We start from the raw sequence: 15132 nt of genomic DNA, 5'->3' as shown, positions 1-15132 counted from the left end.
GCATTACACCTCTTTATGTCTTATATTCTATACCTATAACCATATCAAACAATATTGTAGAATTTATATTTTATTTCTATAGTTATTATGTAACCATGCCATGAAAATAGGCCAGGCCTGAGTTACGCCAGCCCTGAATTCCATTCAAAATATCCAGCGGACCAATGAGTGGCATTCAGGAGTCAGAAGTTGGATCAGATCATAGCTGCCAAGCAGTGGAGGATTTGTTGCGTTTTCCTGAGCTCAGAGGGAAGATGATGCCTTTCTGCAGACCGAGGCTCACGACGCATCGCTGACCTGTAGCAGGTCACGCCCTTCGGCGGGCTGATTTTCTCCAGCCCTGCTGGGTGTGGATCTTCTCTTCAGTGGCGACGTTTTCTCATTCTTCTGCTACTAGGTGCTGGAGTAATGGGAAATGAGTTACACATCTGTGGAGCCGTGAGGGAAGATGACAGATTGCCAGCTTCTGTGGAGCCACCGGAGACTAACGACATGTTTGTTTCTTCCCTAACCCTGCCCCTACCTCCCGCCCGCTTTTCTGCCCATCAGTAAGCGCTGTTTACAGAGTCAGTTCCCCACTCCTCCTACGGCGCTTGTCCTGGACTCTGCCTCCGTGACGCGGCCGGCCGGATCTTCCGGCCGGGCCCTGGGGAGGTGTGACGGCCTCCTGCTCAAGTCCCCCCAGGTACCCCACCTCCCCCCACTCCATGCCCACATTTGCCCTCAAAAACCCAGCTACCGTGCAGTACAGTATTACACCTCTCACAGGGTATCACCCTTCATCTCATGAAGCTTCTACACCTCATAAAGAACTGCAGCCCGTAAATTGTACTCTCTGTGATATGTGCAGGCTTAACTTAAGATTTATTATTATTATTATTATTGTTGTTGTTGTTGTTATTGTTGTTGTTGTTGTTGTTGTTACTGTCCTGTATGAAGTGGGTGGTTAAGGTGCTCTCAGGAGTGGGAAAATAAAAAATAATCATATAGTGTGTGTGTGTGTGTGTGTGTGTGTGTGTGTGCACGCGCATACAGACTGAGGTGGAGCTGAGTGTGCAGCTGTCTCAGGCGGGCAGGTACGTGTTTGTTGTGCAATACTGCCAGCCAGAACATCCCACCTTCCCTGTGGACGTCCGACTGGACACGGGCAAAACCTGGTCAGGTGAGGACACCCCCTGTTCTCAGATCAGTCCAGCACTGCTCAGACTCCTCTCATCCCTCTCAGATCCCTGGTAACGCGAGGACACCCCCTGTTCTCAGATCAGTCCAGCACTGCTTAGACTCCTCTCATCCCTTTCAGATCCCTGATACAGTTCAAACTGATTACTCAGAAACAGTGTTTCATTTTCAGTTTTAAAGTGCTTGGCAGACGCAGGACTTCATGCGTGAGATTAGAGTGAAAGTGAATGACGTCATGCCCCACATAAGCGTTTTGCCAAGTGTTTCTCCCTCAGAACCTCTCACTGGCCCACATTGCCCGTATGTTCAATGACTCATGGTCTCATTAAAGTGCTGTGGCATACAAACGTCGAAAGATTTAACATGGGCACTGCTACTCTGACATTTTTGTGTGACCTAATATGGGTGCATTTTCTCTGTTCTCTATCTGTCTCTCCATCTGTCTGTGTAAGTGACCACACTGGTGGTATTATAATGGAATTCTGGAATGTTTTCTAGTGTTTGGGAAGAACCTGATCCGCAGGCCTGTGACCCCCCTGTCCCTTGGCTCCCTTTCCCAGGCCGGCTGAACGCCACCTTCTGCCCTGCCGTGTCCGGCTGCAGGGCTGTGGTCATAGCAGAGCGCCGCATAGCTCTGGATGTCCTGCGGCACACACTGAGCATCACGCTGAAGATTCCAGAGGGAAAAACTCTAACCCTGGTCAGCAGTCCCAACCTTCGCGGTCTCGCTCTTCCATGCTTGCTGTTTAACTTTGAAGTCTGTCCCTCTTTAACACCCTAGTAAAGTTTTTTGGGGGGAAGCCAATTTTCTCATCTTTATCTTGCCTGTATGCTGTAGTTGACATACTGTTTACCGCTGCTTGTAGGCTTCTGTCGTTTGTTAGCTCTGCCTCTGGCATGAATCCAAAAACTAAAGAAGCAAAATTTGGATAGCTAACATGTCTTGGCCGATTGACTCCATTCGATGGAAGTGCATTTTTTTTCCAAAACATTCCTTTAATCCAGTCTGATGCAGTCCGCTGGCATTAGAATACCAGAGCTGGGAAGGCTCTCTTCCACACGGCCATATCGGTTTGCATCCATATAAGGAGGGATGGTACCACAGCCTGAGTGCCTGTCTCACAGACTGCCTGTCTCACTGCTCTGCGGCAGCTTGAGTGCCTGTCTCACAGACTGCCTGTCTCACTGCTCTGCGGCAGCCTGAGTGCCTGTCTCACAGACTGCCTGTCTCACTGCTCTGCGGCAGCCTGAGTGCCTGTCTCACAGACTGCCTGTCTCACTGCTCTGCGGCAGCCTGAGTGCCTGTCTCACAGACTGCCTGTCTCACTGCTCTGCGGCAGCCTGAGTGCCTGTCTCACAGACTGCCTGTCTCACTGCTCTGCGGCAGCCTGAGTGCCTGTCTCACAGACTGCCTGTCTCACTGCTCTGCGGCAGCCTGAGTGCCTGTCTCACAGACTGCCTGTCTCACTGCTCTGCGGCAGCCTGAGTGCCTGTCTCACAGACTGCCTGTCTCACTGCTCTGCGGCAGCCTGAGTGCCTGTCTCACAGACTGCCTGTCTCACTGCTCTGCGGCAGCCTGAGTGCCTGTCTCACAGACTGCCTGTCTCACTGCTCTGCGGCAGCCTGAGTGCCTGTCTCACAGACTGCCTGTCTCACTGCTCTGCGGCAGCCTGAGTGCCTGTCTCACAGACTGCCTGTCTCACTGCTCTGCGGCAGCCTGAGTGCCTGTCTCACAGACTGCCTGTCACACTGCTCTGCGGCAGCCTGAGTGCCTGTCTCACAGACTGCCTGTCTCACTGCTCTGCGGCAGCCTGAGTGCCTGTCTCACAGACTGCCTGTCTCACTGCTCTGCGGCAGCCTGAGTGCCTGTCTCACAGACTGCCTGTCTCACTGCTCTGCGGCAGCCTGAGTGCCTGTCTCACAGACTGCCTGTCTCACTGCTCTGCGGCAGCCTGAGTGCCTGTCTCACAGACTGCCTGTCTCACTGCTCTGCGGCAGCTTGAGTGCCTGTCTCACAGAGCGTCCTCCCCTAACTGCCTCTCAGCGCTTTCAAGCTTTCAGTCACTTATTTGACATGTCGCATCAGTACAAGAACAGAGATTCAAAATTATAGTGAAGTACACAGATTTTCCACATTTTGGACACATATATATATATATATATGTGTGTGTGTGTTGTGTGTGCACCACTCATAGGAAGAAAGGTTGCAGACCATGTTTATCTAATCAAAAGTAATAATCACTGAACTGGATTTTGTAATGACGCGCTTCGTCTTGATTCTTCTCCTTGTGCTTTGTTTGTGTTTGCTTTCGTCGAAGGATTCCATCCTGGTGCTTCCAGAGGACACCTACCGCCCTGAGCTCCTTAGCCCGGAAGCTCGGGATAAGTCTTCCGACTTCGCCAGCCAGTGTGGTGCTCAGGGCTTTTCCATTGAGTATGTGCACACGGACACGGTTCATCTCCATGGCTGTTTCCCAGCTAAACTTTGTGTGCTGTGCTTTCTGAATAAATCAAGACCCATGTACACATGCTCTCCAGTTAGGGTCATGGCTTCGTGTGTTCATTCTCGTTGAACTTGCTTTGCATTTCATCATGAACACTTGTGTTGGGCTCCAAGGAGTCTCGTAGTCATGTTTGGACAACCTGACATTCCAGAAAGTTTGCCAGCTAATGCATCTTACCGTTAGCTAAGACTAAAGAATGATCCGGTCTGTTTGCATTTCCGTCATTCTCGCTGTACTCCCACAGCCCCCGCACCTCCTCGGAGTTCTGCAAGACGTCGGCCCGCTCCCTGGTTGCCCACTACCACGACGGCGCTCTGCCCTGCTATTGTGACAAAGCCGGCTCAACAAGCCCTACCTGTGAGCCAATAGGAGGCCAGTGTCACTGCAGGCCTCACGTCATTGGCCGGCAGTGCACCCGCTGCGCCACAGGCTTCTACGGCTTCCCCTACTGCAGACGTGAGTGCCCTCTGCTGGTGGAGTTCAATACCGATACCGTGCTCACTAGTCGTACTTCAGCTAGAGGAAGAAAACGGATGCTTCAAAGCATACAAACAGTTTTAAGCAAAATTCTTGACAATATACGCTCACATTCAAATCGATTTTGCTACTTTGCTGCTACTATTTACAAAGTGAATTTGAAATGGATTTCGAGACTCTTGCAATTTCTTGTCTCCCTTTTTCAATACAGAACAGGGTGGATAAAATTCCACTATAAACAGTTCGAAAGGTTTTTGTTTTTTTTGATGGTCCTTTTGGTAGCAACTAACCGAACTTGAGCAGAGCTACTAAACCAGTTTATCAGATTTGACTCCAGCTCCCATCAGCGTCCGTCCACTAACCCCCGCCGGACCTTCCTTCCACCTGCAGCATGCGAGTGTGGGCGGCGTCTGTGTGACGAGGTCACCGGAGAGTGTATCTGCCCCCCGCAGACAGTGAGGCCCGCATGTGACGTGTGTAAGGGCCAGACCTTCAGCTATCACCCCTTGCTGGGCTGCGAGAACTGTGACTGCTCTCTGAGCGGAATTCCCTCCGGAGACTCAGGCCAGTGCCATGTCACCACAGGCCAGTGCACGTGAGTCACAGCCATGTGCCGAACCAGTGTTTCCCAGTGCGCGTGAGTCACAGCCAAGCTGATTCGCCTTATGAAAATATTCAGAGTCGGACAATGGGACGTATCTGAGCAGGGAAGATGTTGCACTGTGCAGTAAAGTAATGTTTCAGTTAAAACTACCCACTGGCCTTCTGCAGAGGCCTGTGATGTAGAGGGTACATAGAGAAGCGGCAGATATACTTCAGAGAGCTGGTCTAGGACCAGTCTTCACTGTTCACGTCTTAATTAATGCTGTTGAAACCTGTTCCTTGTATGGACCCTTCTGATGGTGCTGCCTTACATATCTGTAAAACTACTTTCTCAGCTTTCTGAGATGTGAGATGCTAAGACGTTGGCCTCTTATGTAGTTGGCCTACACACCTGCAGTTATTTTTTTACCTGTTTATGTTGTGCCTCCGTGAAGTGTGTGTATGAAGTGTGCCATGTGCTTGCGTGTCGCAGCTGTAAGGCCAGAATAGGTGGGCGGCAGTGCTCGCGGTGTCTGGCCGGCTATCACGGCTTTCCGGACTGTGCTCCGTGCTCATGCGACAGTGGTGGGGTGATGCCGCAGATCTGTGACCCTGCCAACGGCCGCTGCCTCTGCAAGGTGACGAGCACAACCTCACCACTCCAGATGAAAAACTGCATCCTGTTCACACAAGAGTGATAGAACAGTGACGTAGGAGCGATGCGAGAATGACGTATGAGCGGTGCGAGAGTGACGTAGGAGTGGTGCGAGAGTGACGTAGGAGTGGTGCGAGAGTGACGTAGGAGTGGTGCGAGAGTGACGTAGGAGCGGTGCGAGAGTGACGTAGGAGCGGTGCGAGAGTGAGGTAGGAGTGGTATGAGAGTGACGTAGGAGTGGTGCAGGATTCTCTCTAAAATTTCAGAAGGCACACACACATGTCCAATGTCATCTATGGTACCTTAGTTTAACAGCTACAATGTAATCCTCCAAACCAGGAAATTACTGCTTACGTTCACGTCAAAGAACATTTGCACATGTTTTCTGTCTGACTAGTGAACCCCAGGGCAGCTGACACGGTCAGGCCATTACCTACATTATGAGGACTTGTTGGGAATCACCCATGCACGGCCATGGGCCGTGGAGCTGCGCGTATACGGTGCGCCCGGGTCTCGGTGTGACTGTGCGTCTCCTGTCCTGTCGTGTGTTATCCAGAGTAATGTGGAGGGACCACGCTGTGATATGTGTCGGAGGGGCTCCTTCCACTTTGACCCCGCCAACCCCAAAGGCTGCACAGAGTGCTTCTGCTTTGGTGTCACCCATCAGTGCCACAGCTCAGAAAAACGCAGAACAAAGGTGTGTGTAGGTGTGTGTGTGTGTGTGTGTGTGATCATGCATCTGTGTGTGTCTGAACATGTGTATGCCTTCCACGCTTTTCAAACCTTGCTGACAGATGTGTGTATGCCCCTTTTTGTGATTGACGAGTTAACTATAACCCATCTTTACCCCCCCACTACCCCCAACACACACACACATACATGCAGTCAGCCAGAATGCTGCCTATAATGGTACCATTTCTTTCCAGAACATTCTCTGCCTCTTCTACTCACTTTTTGCCTGTTTCTCTAAAGAAATACCCTGATGAATGACACAGTTACCATGACATCCTCTTATCGTTCTCACTCGTTCTGTCTTTCTCTGACTTTCAATCTTTCTGTATCTCTCTCTCTCTCTCTCTCTCTCTCTCTCTCTCTCTCTCTCTCTCTCTCTCTCTCTCTCTCTCTCTCTCTCTCTCTCTCTCTCTCTTTCGCTCTTATTTGCTACTTTCCAGTTTGTAGACATGCGGTCATGGCGCCTGGTGACCCCTGAGCTGGAAGAGGTCCGATCTGTCCTGAACCCTCTGAGCAACACTGTGGTGGCCGACGTTCAGGAGCTTTCTCCGTCTGTGGTGCAGCTGTACTGGGTGTTGCCGCAGACGTACCTGGGGGACAAGGTGACCCGCACACTGAAGGAAGCAAATAACTGCACCTTTAAATTTGAGCTTCCAGACTGTCTGAAAGGAGTTATTCCAAAGGAGAAACATTTGTGTACATATCGAGTTACATTTTCATTCATATAAACCAACAAGAGCCGTATAATAGCAATAACAATGAGGGCAGGTAGCAGCAGGCTGTTATATGTGACTTTGTGTGTTTTTCAGGTGTCGTCATATGGGGGCTACCTGACGTATCAGACCAAATCTTTTGGCATTCCTCATGAGGGGATGAAGTTGCTGGATAAACAGCCTGAAGTTCTTCTCAAGGTGTTTATCACGTTCCCCGCTGAACCCACATTCCAAACAGACGAGTCGTTTGTGCTTATCCTAGGAGGAGATCAGTCCCAGCTTAGTGTCAGCGCTGCCTCTCGCTAGCACGGCAGCTCGCTCGCATGTAAGGTCGCTGTGTTGTTGTTTTTTTTTCTCCCAGGGCCAGAATGTCACGCTGGTGTACCAGGAGCCTCAGTCTCCCACCCCAGACAGACCCTACCAGGGCCGGGTGCAGCTCGTCGAGGTAACGCCATGTCCCTTCGGGTGGGTTACAGACTTTATGACTGGGTCGCCCCTGCGTGGAGGTGTGTCTGCAGACAGCTGTTTCCAGTTAGCAGTCCAGCGTGGAATTTGGGATGAGGCAATGGCTCACTTTGTTAGCGGGTCATATCATCTCTCAGTGCAGCTCCACGGGGAAACTATCACATTTAATTGGGACATTTTTTCAAAGCAATTTCTTCCAAAAAAAAGGGAAATAAAGCACAGCGTTCTGGGTTTCATTAAGGATGGTAGCAGGTGCGCGCTGATTCCCAAATATGTAACCTTGACTTTTTGCTAGAAACCTTAATGTGGAATTGCCGAGGGGAGATTTTCCTTATTTGAATCTACTGTTGTTTTTAACCCAACAGGGCAACTTCCGGCACTCCGGTACCAACCGTCCCGCGTCGAGGGAGGACATGATGCGCGTGCTCGCAGGACTGCAGGGGGTGTGGCTCCGCGCCCTGCACTTCTCCAGCAGCCAACGGCTGAGTGTGGGCGGGGCCGGACTGGAGGAGGCCAGCATAGCGGGCAGCGGCAGCCCCGCCCACACCGTGGAAGTGTGTGCCTGTCCCCCACGGTACGCCGGAGGCTCCTGCCAGGTGAGGGCGGCGTCGCTTGTTTTTTGCGGTTTTTTTAAGCACTTCCTCGTTTGGTGGCGATGTTTATTTAAGATAGCCGTGTTAGAGCCTCATTCTGGATTTCTTCTGGAGTGGTTCAGGTGGCGGTAGCGTCTCCTTTCTTGTTTTGACTCAGGTCACTGCGGTGTGATTTTGATCTCTGGTTCCATCATGGAGTGGGTATCAGATGGGCAGGCTGTGAGCAGGTCACTCAAAGCACTACTCTGAATTATTGTTACTAGGACCTTCTGTGCCAAACTCTTCTAGGCAGAGTGTTATGGAATATTAACCAAAGAAACTTTGTATACTGTACAAGAAACACATAAAGTTGTGGTTTAAACACAAAGCTGAAATATCAAATTGCCTCTAAAATGCAGGACGGAATTTCCTCCTTTCTAAGCCAATCAAGAGCAGTGTTAGGAGACTGAATAAAGCTGAGCTTTACAGTGACGGGTTAAGCCAACGCTGCCGTCCAGCTGCCCCGACATGCCATGCCACACCCACCTTGTGATGTCACAGTGGGCACTTCCAGAGAGTATGGAGGACAGACCATATATGGTAAAAGAATGGTGGAAAAACCCTGCAAACATGACCAGAGAAATAGGTTGGCTGTTTTTGTTACACAAGGCTGGATATATGAACAAAGATGATAAACTGGGGTTTTTTATTTATTTTATTTCATTAAGAAATTAAGCTAGTGCTGCCTTTAGTACTTTGTTTTGAAGTAAACTGGCTGTATTTGATCAAAAGTAAAAACAAGCTCAATGTGGAATATTTTAATATGTTTAGAAAGGTCAGTACTTTTGCACAAATCTAAACAAGTGCTTCAGGCAGCTCTTGTGGTTATCAGGAATCCCCTCATCCCAGGAATGTTCTCTTTTTGTGAGTATCAGAATACTCGACCAATTAACCACTCAGCTGGCCAATCTTAATAACCTTTAACCTTCACCATAGTTACCAAGTCTGTGTGTCAGACTGATGTAAAACAATGATATGGTTGGGTGCTATGCTCCTGCTGTTGTTTTCCTGCTGCCGGTAGCCATGGCAATAGCGACACAATTCTGCGCACACTGTAGTGTAAGAACTTGCCCAGAAAAGGAGAGGGGAGCAGAAGTTCAAAGTCTATAGCCTGTGGGGATGAATAATTCAGACGCACACACACATACACAGGGCGTGCCGGGACACCTTTGGGTAGGGCGCGGTCGATGTACATTACGAAAAACGGACAGTCAGTCAGTTTGTACACAGTGTGTGTGTGTGTGTGTGTGAGTGTGTGCGTGTGTGTGTGTGTGTGCGTGTGTGGAGTGACACACCCTGTCGGCTCTACGCGCCATGTGCCTGATGATCTGGATTGTGTGATTCAAGAATGAGTACCACATGTACTCACTGTCTGAATCTGAACTATCTGGTCTGAGTTGGCGACCTTTATCTTAGACACACACATCAGTACGTTTAGCACTGCCTGTGTTTCTAAAGCTGCTCCTCACTGTGAATGACTGGCCCCTACTGCACAGTTTTCTCTGTTTGTCTTTGCTACTATTCAAACACATGCAGTCCACCACCGTGCTCATGGGTCCTGGTGCACTTGCTCAGAAGGATTCTTCTGTTGCATGAAGCTTTATTCTGGTTGTCTGTGTTTTTGTATACTGTGGAGAGGGTTTCCAGTGCATTCTAAGTGTGTGTGTGTGGTGTGTGTGTACACATCCTCTGTGCTGTCATAGTGCTCTCTGTGAGTTGTGCTTCCTCTGCTGCCCCGTCTGATTCATGTATGAGCACGTGTTTAGGGTGTGTCCTGTCGCGCTCTCCTATTAAAAACACACCTGCCCTCACACACATTCACATACAGTTAGTTTCAGCTGCGTACGACGGCATGGTGCAGAAGTGTGTGAAGCGGAGCGCGGGGATGGCGAGGAGCGGCGGAGTTCTCCGGCTGGCTGCAGCCTGGGCGCTCCTGGGCCTGTGCCTGGCCGGACCCCGACCCTTCCACAGAACCTCGCGACACCCGTGGAGGGAGAATCTGGACAGGATGCAGGCCGCTCACAAGCCCACTCTGACTGAGCAGAGGATTCAGTTCCCTTCTCTAAATGACCGAGACTCGCAGAGGATTCAGTTCCCTTCTCTAAATGACCAAGACTCGCAGAGGATTCAGTTCCCTTCTCTAAATGACCAAGACTCGCAGAGGATTCAGTTCCCTTCTCTAAATGACCAAGACTCGCAGAGGATTCAGTTCCCTTCTCTAAATGATCAAGACTCGCAGAGGATTCAGTTCCCTTCTCTAAATGACCAAGACTTGCAGAGGATTCAGTTCCCTTCTCTAAATGACCAAGACTCGCAGAGGATTCAGTTCCCTTCTCTAAATGACCGAGACCCACAGAGAACTGATATTCCTGGACTGGTGACCAAGGTAAAATCAAGGGTCACTGGAGGGGTTTGGGATCAGGTTGGATGACATTTGGTCAGTGGGTGATTTTGTAGGCAGTGCTACTAAAGTTTTGATTACTTGCATTTAGGTTAGACTAAGTCTTAGACTAGACCATGGATTTAGGTTAGAAGTCTTAGACTAGACTATGGATTTAGGTTAGAAGTCTTAGACTAGACCATGGATTTAGGCTAGACTAAGCCTGGTCTTTGAGTTATTATGAGAGCAGTTATTCAGTACTGACGTCCCCTCTTGAAGCAGTATGGTCTGTCAGGCATGGCAGAAGAAAAAGTATGTTGTTGCAGTAGGTTATGAGGATTGACTGGTCAGTAGAGTTTGAGTTACTGTGTACTGCTGTGTACTGCTGTGACATGTGACATGAATCTTGTGACATGTTGTTGAGAAGGAACATATTCTATATAACTGAACAGTATTATGCCCATTATAAATAATCTGTCTTTCTGTCTCTCACTTTGTGCTTTTCCCTCCTCTCTCCCTCTCTCTCCCCCACACAGAGATGTGCTCCTGGTTACTATAGAGACAGGAGTGACCGCTGTGTGCCCTGCGCTTGTAATGGACTTTCAGATGACTGTGAGGAAAGTACAGGAAGATGCCGGGTAGGAAACTCGCACGCGCGCACACACACAGACACACACGCAACGCATTCAAGCGTTTTTCCATTCATACATTACTGTGCCACCGTGCTTCCTTCAGTATGGTAACAGCACCGTCAGAGTGACCCCTGAGAGAGCACTCACCAAAGCTTTGGCGTTTTATTTCTCTTACTGTGCTTTTCTACCTGCCAAATTACAGGAAATGATTTGCTTAAAAAGCTCAGTGCTGCTTTAGTTGATGTGGACATAATAATTGCTTCCTGAGAGCTAAATGAGGTCATGATTCAAACCCACAGAACCCTTTAGACGTGCTTGCTTTATCTGTTAGTTCTCAGGGACTTACACTGTAGTTTGGGACCGTATCAGATCTTGATCTCTAGTGTTCAGGGTCAGATCCTGACCTCTAGTGTTCAGGGTCAGATCCTGACCTCTAGTGTTAGAACAACTTCTTGGTGTAAAAAAATATAAGAAAAGATCAGAGAAGCATCTGAGCTGATATGGATGTACACAGATGCAGACACATCTGAACAAGTGGGAACCTGAATGCACAAGTGTACACACACACACACCCACACACACACACACACTCATACTCACAAACACAAGGCTGTGCACACAGTATTGACAAGATCTTCAACAACTCCAGACAGGATTTTTAAAAGCTTCATTCCTGACTGAGTGTTGGAGTGCGAGCTTCGTCAGGTGAACCTCATCAGTGACCCCCCAGTGACCCCTGTTTCTGCTGTGTCTGCCCTGATAGAACTGCCAGGCCAACACCGCTGGGTACCACTGTGAGCGATGCAAGGAGGGCTACCACGGCAACGCAGCCCTGAGGACCTGCCGGCTCTGCCCCTGCCCACATGGTCACTACGGCAACAAGTGAGTGGCCGCTGTCCAGGACCAGAGATGACGTGAACAAACCCCACTCGGAAATAAGCTTTACATACACCCTTAACTGTCTGCGTGTTCGTTTACATCAGTAGCTGTATGTCAGCGTGGCACGTTAAGGCATAGCTCCGTCGCAAGCGGAAGTCGAGCTTGTTATCATTTTTTTCCACGTGCTCCACTCGCCGTGCAATGATGCCACGTTTGATGTTTCGTGTTGTAGTTTTGCTGTGGGCTGTCATGAGGTGAACGGAAGATTTCAGTGTCTCTGCAAACCGGGCTACACTGGAGAAAGATGCGAGAGGTGAGATTCTTCAAGTTCTTCAACACAAGCATGGTGGCGTGAGCGTCACCTGCTAAATAACTCCCTGTTCGTGCACATGGCACATACAGCGCTAGTGAGTGTTGATCTTGAATTAGTGGCAAGTTCTGTATGAGCGTCTAGCCTCTGAAAGCAGTTCATATAATGTGGTAAAAGTAAGCTCACCACTAGCAGTGCTCAGTGTTCATGTCAAGGCACTAAACTTTGTTCCCACGCTCCCGTGGGAACACGAAATGGACACCCTGTCCTAGAGCAGAGAGGCGCAGAGACCACATCACTGTCACTTCAGCGGAGGGACAGGACTCCATTAAGCCACCATTAAGGTTTCCTTTCTCGCCCACTCAGGTGTGCCCCTGGTTACTATGGCAACCCAGAGGTTTCTGGAGGCAGCTGTCGGCCATGCGACTGCAACGGGAACTCCTGTTCCCCAAAGACTGGAGGTAGAAAACACCTTTAGTGTTTTCTTTGTTTATTTTTTAAGCTTTTTGAAAAGATCAAGGCCTAGATATTTCTCAGATAAATAATAGTGTCAAAGAAAACCTCTGTTGTGTGGAAGACATAAAGTTTAGATTTAAATAAATGGAATTACATAATGGAGACTACTTATTGTTAAATTGTTCTGTATTATATTATATTTCTATATCTGTATTTCTGCTCTTGCAGTGTGCAGTAACTCACAGGAACCCAAAGACACAAACACGCATGAAGAATGCCCGGGTATGCAAGACTAGGCGCTTTCTTCTCCATGGAATTCGGGGTGTAAAACTAGGAGAATGATGGCTATCTCTGCTTCCCAACAGTGTGTGACAGCTGTGCTCAGACCTTACTAATCGATCTGGAGAGGCTTGATGACAAGCTGGCTGAGATAAAGCTTCAGCTGGACACAGTGAATTCCAGCTCCACAGCTCGTGACCGTTTAAAGAAGCTGGAGCAAGCCATCGCTGCCACAAAGGTATTTTTATGGAGGTAACAAAAGTGCCAGTTTCCATGTCCTGCACGGCAGATCCAGTCATGTTAACGCGATCGCTGTTTCCTTTCAGTACGTGGTGACGGATTATGGCGCCGTGGTGGACAGGCTGGGCCCTAAAGTGGTGGAGCTGGAGCGAGACTCGCACAGCCTGACGGGAGACGTTAACCTGCTCAAACAACAGGTACTGATCCGGCTGGCCACAGCTACAACTGCACAGTGTAGCGTTGGATGGCGATTGTCACAGATCATGTGATCCAAAAAAAACATTTTGGCCATCGTGCGAGCTGCTAATTTAGTGGCGTTATGGAGGGAAGCCCTGAAAAGCCTTAAACATGATTTGTGTGTTTGTTTGTGTGTGTGTGTGTGTGTGTGTGTGTGTGTGTGTGTGTGTGTGTGTGTGTGTGTGTGTGTGTGTATGTGTCTAGGCTGAGAAGAGGTCAAAAGATGCCCGAAAGGCCATCGAGAGGCTGGAGAAAACTCACCAGAAGGCTAAGGACCTGAACATTCAGACACTGGACCTACTCAGGAAAATCCAAGGTAAACACACCCACTTTCTTATGCGTCGTTTAGTCCGAAATGTGGTCATGTTTGCATGCAAATGACTTCAAATTTAAAACCTGCAACAAACAGCAAAATGGTCCGATTCTAGCTAGTGAGTCATTCATGCATAGTGTCCAACATGGACATAAATGATGTCCGTTCGAGATGCACTACTTTCCCACTTTCACTTGTATAGTGTTTTTTTTTGTTGTTTGTTCTGCCTGATCATGTTGTGAAATGCCAGACTAGCTCTAAAGAGTCAGCATAGTTGGTTCTGCCTGATCATGTTGTGAAAAGGCAGAACAGTGGTGGAACACTGTCCTCTGTCTCTCAGACCTGCTAAAGCAGTTGAGTGACCCGGAGTCCGACGGGGGGACACTGTCCACGGTGGAAACCCTCCGGCTGCTGGAGCAGGCGGAGAAAATGGTCAGGGAGATGGAGAACCGGAGCTTTGCACCCCAGAGAAGCGCAGCCGAGGAGGAGCTGGACGAGGCGAAGAAGCGTACGTTTGCACCCGGCAGGCTGACCTGCCGACCCTGCCACACACAAACACACACACACACACACACATATACACAGGCTTCTGGGTGGAGGCCACGGAAGGAGCTTGTGGAGTGATGCAATGTGGTCTGTCTGTACATGAATGGAATTAAACCATCTATAAACCGAAATCATGATTCCTGAGGCTGCGTTTGTGTGCCTGTATATCTCAGTTCTAGAGTTCATCAAGAGCAACTGCACAAAACAATATGAACAGAACCAGCAGGCTGCGAAGAAGATCGGTGAGCTTCTGAAAGACTTCGAGGCCAAGCTGAAGGAGCTGGAGGAGGCCCTGAAAGAGGCCAGAGACATGGTGCAGAAAGCCAACAGTCAAAACACCCTCAACTCACAGGCCCTGACTGATCTGCTGGTGAGATCACCGCAAACACACACACACACACAAAACAATAAAGATCTTTCATAGATCTTTCCACCAGATTTCTCCATCACCGAATGGAATTAGAAGTATAATGTTAAAGTGCAGAATGGACAAGTTCATAAAAAAGGCGCATTTTCCCCTTTAGAAACGAATTAAGAATTTGGAGAAAGAGCGAGACAACGTTGCTAAGGATATCGTCATAGCGACGCGGCAACTTAAAGACACGGACAACCTCCTGAAAAAGCTCAGCGACAGCAAAAAGGTATAATTAAAGAAACAAGCAACAGGGGTGCTTTTTACGTCGGACTCAGCCTTGGTCGCTGATGTGCTCGGGTCTTGTTCTTCCGACCCTGCAGGAGTATGAGCAGCTGGCGGCCCAGCTGGACGGTGCCAAGACGGACCTCAGCGACAGGGTGAACGACATCTCGCGGGCCGCCGGCATGGAGGGCCTGGTGAAGAGAGCGGAGGACCACGCGGCCCTCCTCGACAGGCTAGCCCGTGAGCTGCAGGAGTAAGGCCTCCCGTTCGCTAGTCGTCGTTGT

The 15132-nt window shown here is 49.3% G+C and overlaps 1 protein-coding gene across 1 annotated transcript in view; it reads left to right on the top strand.

The window, feature by feature from the left end:
• Positions 1-15132, top strand: part of si:ch211-241e1.3 (laminin subunit alpha-3) — a 64383-nt gene that overhangs the window by 33858 nt on the left and 15393 nt on the right. The window contains exons 30-53 of the mRNA XM_035536635.1: positions 550-685; positions 1036-1162; positions 1740-1879; positions 3498-3613; positions 3928-4139; positions 4551-4755; positions 5236-5380; positions 5954-6094; positions 6570-6731; positions 6939-7040; positions 7204-7287; positions 7673-7903; positions 10856-10957; positions 11715-11833; positions 12063-12143; positions 12507-12601; positions 12825-12878; positions 12962-13113; positions 13202-13312; positions 13557-13668; positions 14006-14173; positions 14385-14581; positions 14736-14852; positions 14947-15101. Of these exons, the coding sequence (XP_035392528.1) occupies positions 550-685; positions 1036-1162; positions 1740-1879; positions 3498-3613; positions 3928-4139; positions 4551-4755; positions 5236-5380; positions 5954-6094; positions 6570-6731; positions 6939-7040; positions 7204-7287; positions 7673-7903; positions 10856-10957; positions 11715-11833; positions 12063-12143; positions 12507-12601; positions 12825-12878; positions 12962-13113; positions 13202-13312; positions 13557-13668; positions 14006-14173; positions 14385-14581; positions 14736-14852; positions 14947-15101 (3264 nt within the window). The remainder of the gene's footprint in view (positions 1-549; positions 686-1035; positions 1163-1739; positions 1880-3497; positions 3614-3927; positions 4140-4550; positions 4756-5235; positions 5381-5953; positions 6095-6569; positions 6732-6938; positions 7041-7203; positions 7288-7672; positions 7904-10855; positions 10958-11714; positions 11834-12062; positions 12144-12506; positions 12602-12824; positions 12879-12961; positions 13114-13201; positions 13313-13556; positions 13669-14005; positions 14174-14384; positions 14582-14735; positions 14853-14946; positions 15102-15132) is intronic.

This window comes from Electrophorus electricus, chromosome 19, assembly GCF_013358815.1.
Source record: "Electrophorus electricus isolate fEleEle1 chromosome 19, fEleEle1.pri, whole genome shotgun sequence".
Lineage (NCBI taxonomy): Eukaryota > Metazoa > Chordata > Actinopteri > Gymnotiformes > Gymnotidae > Electrophorus > Electrophorus electricus.
This window is presented reverse-complemented; position numbering and strand designations above follow the sequence as displayed.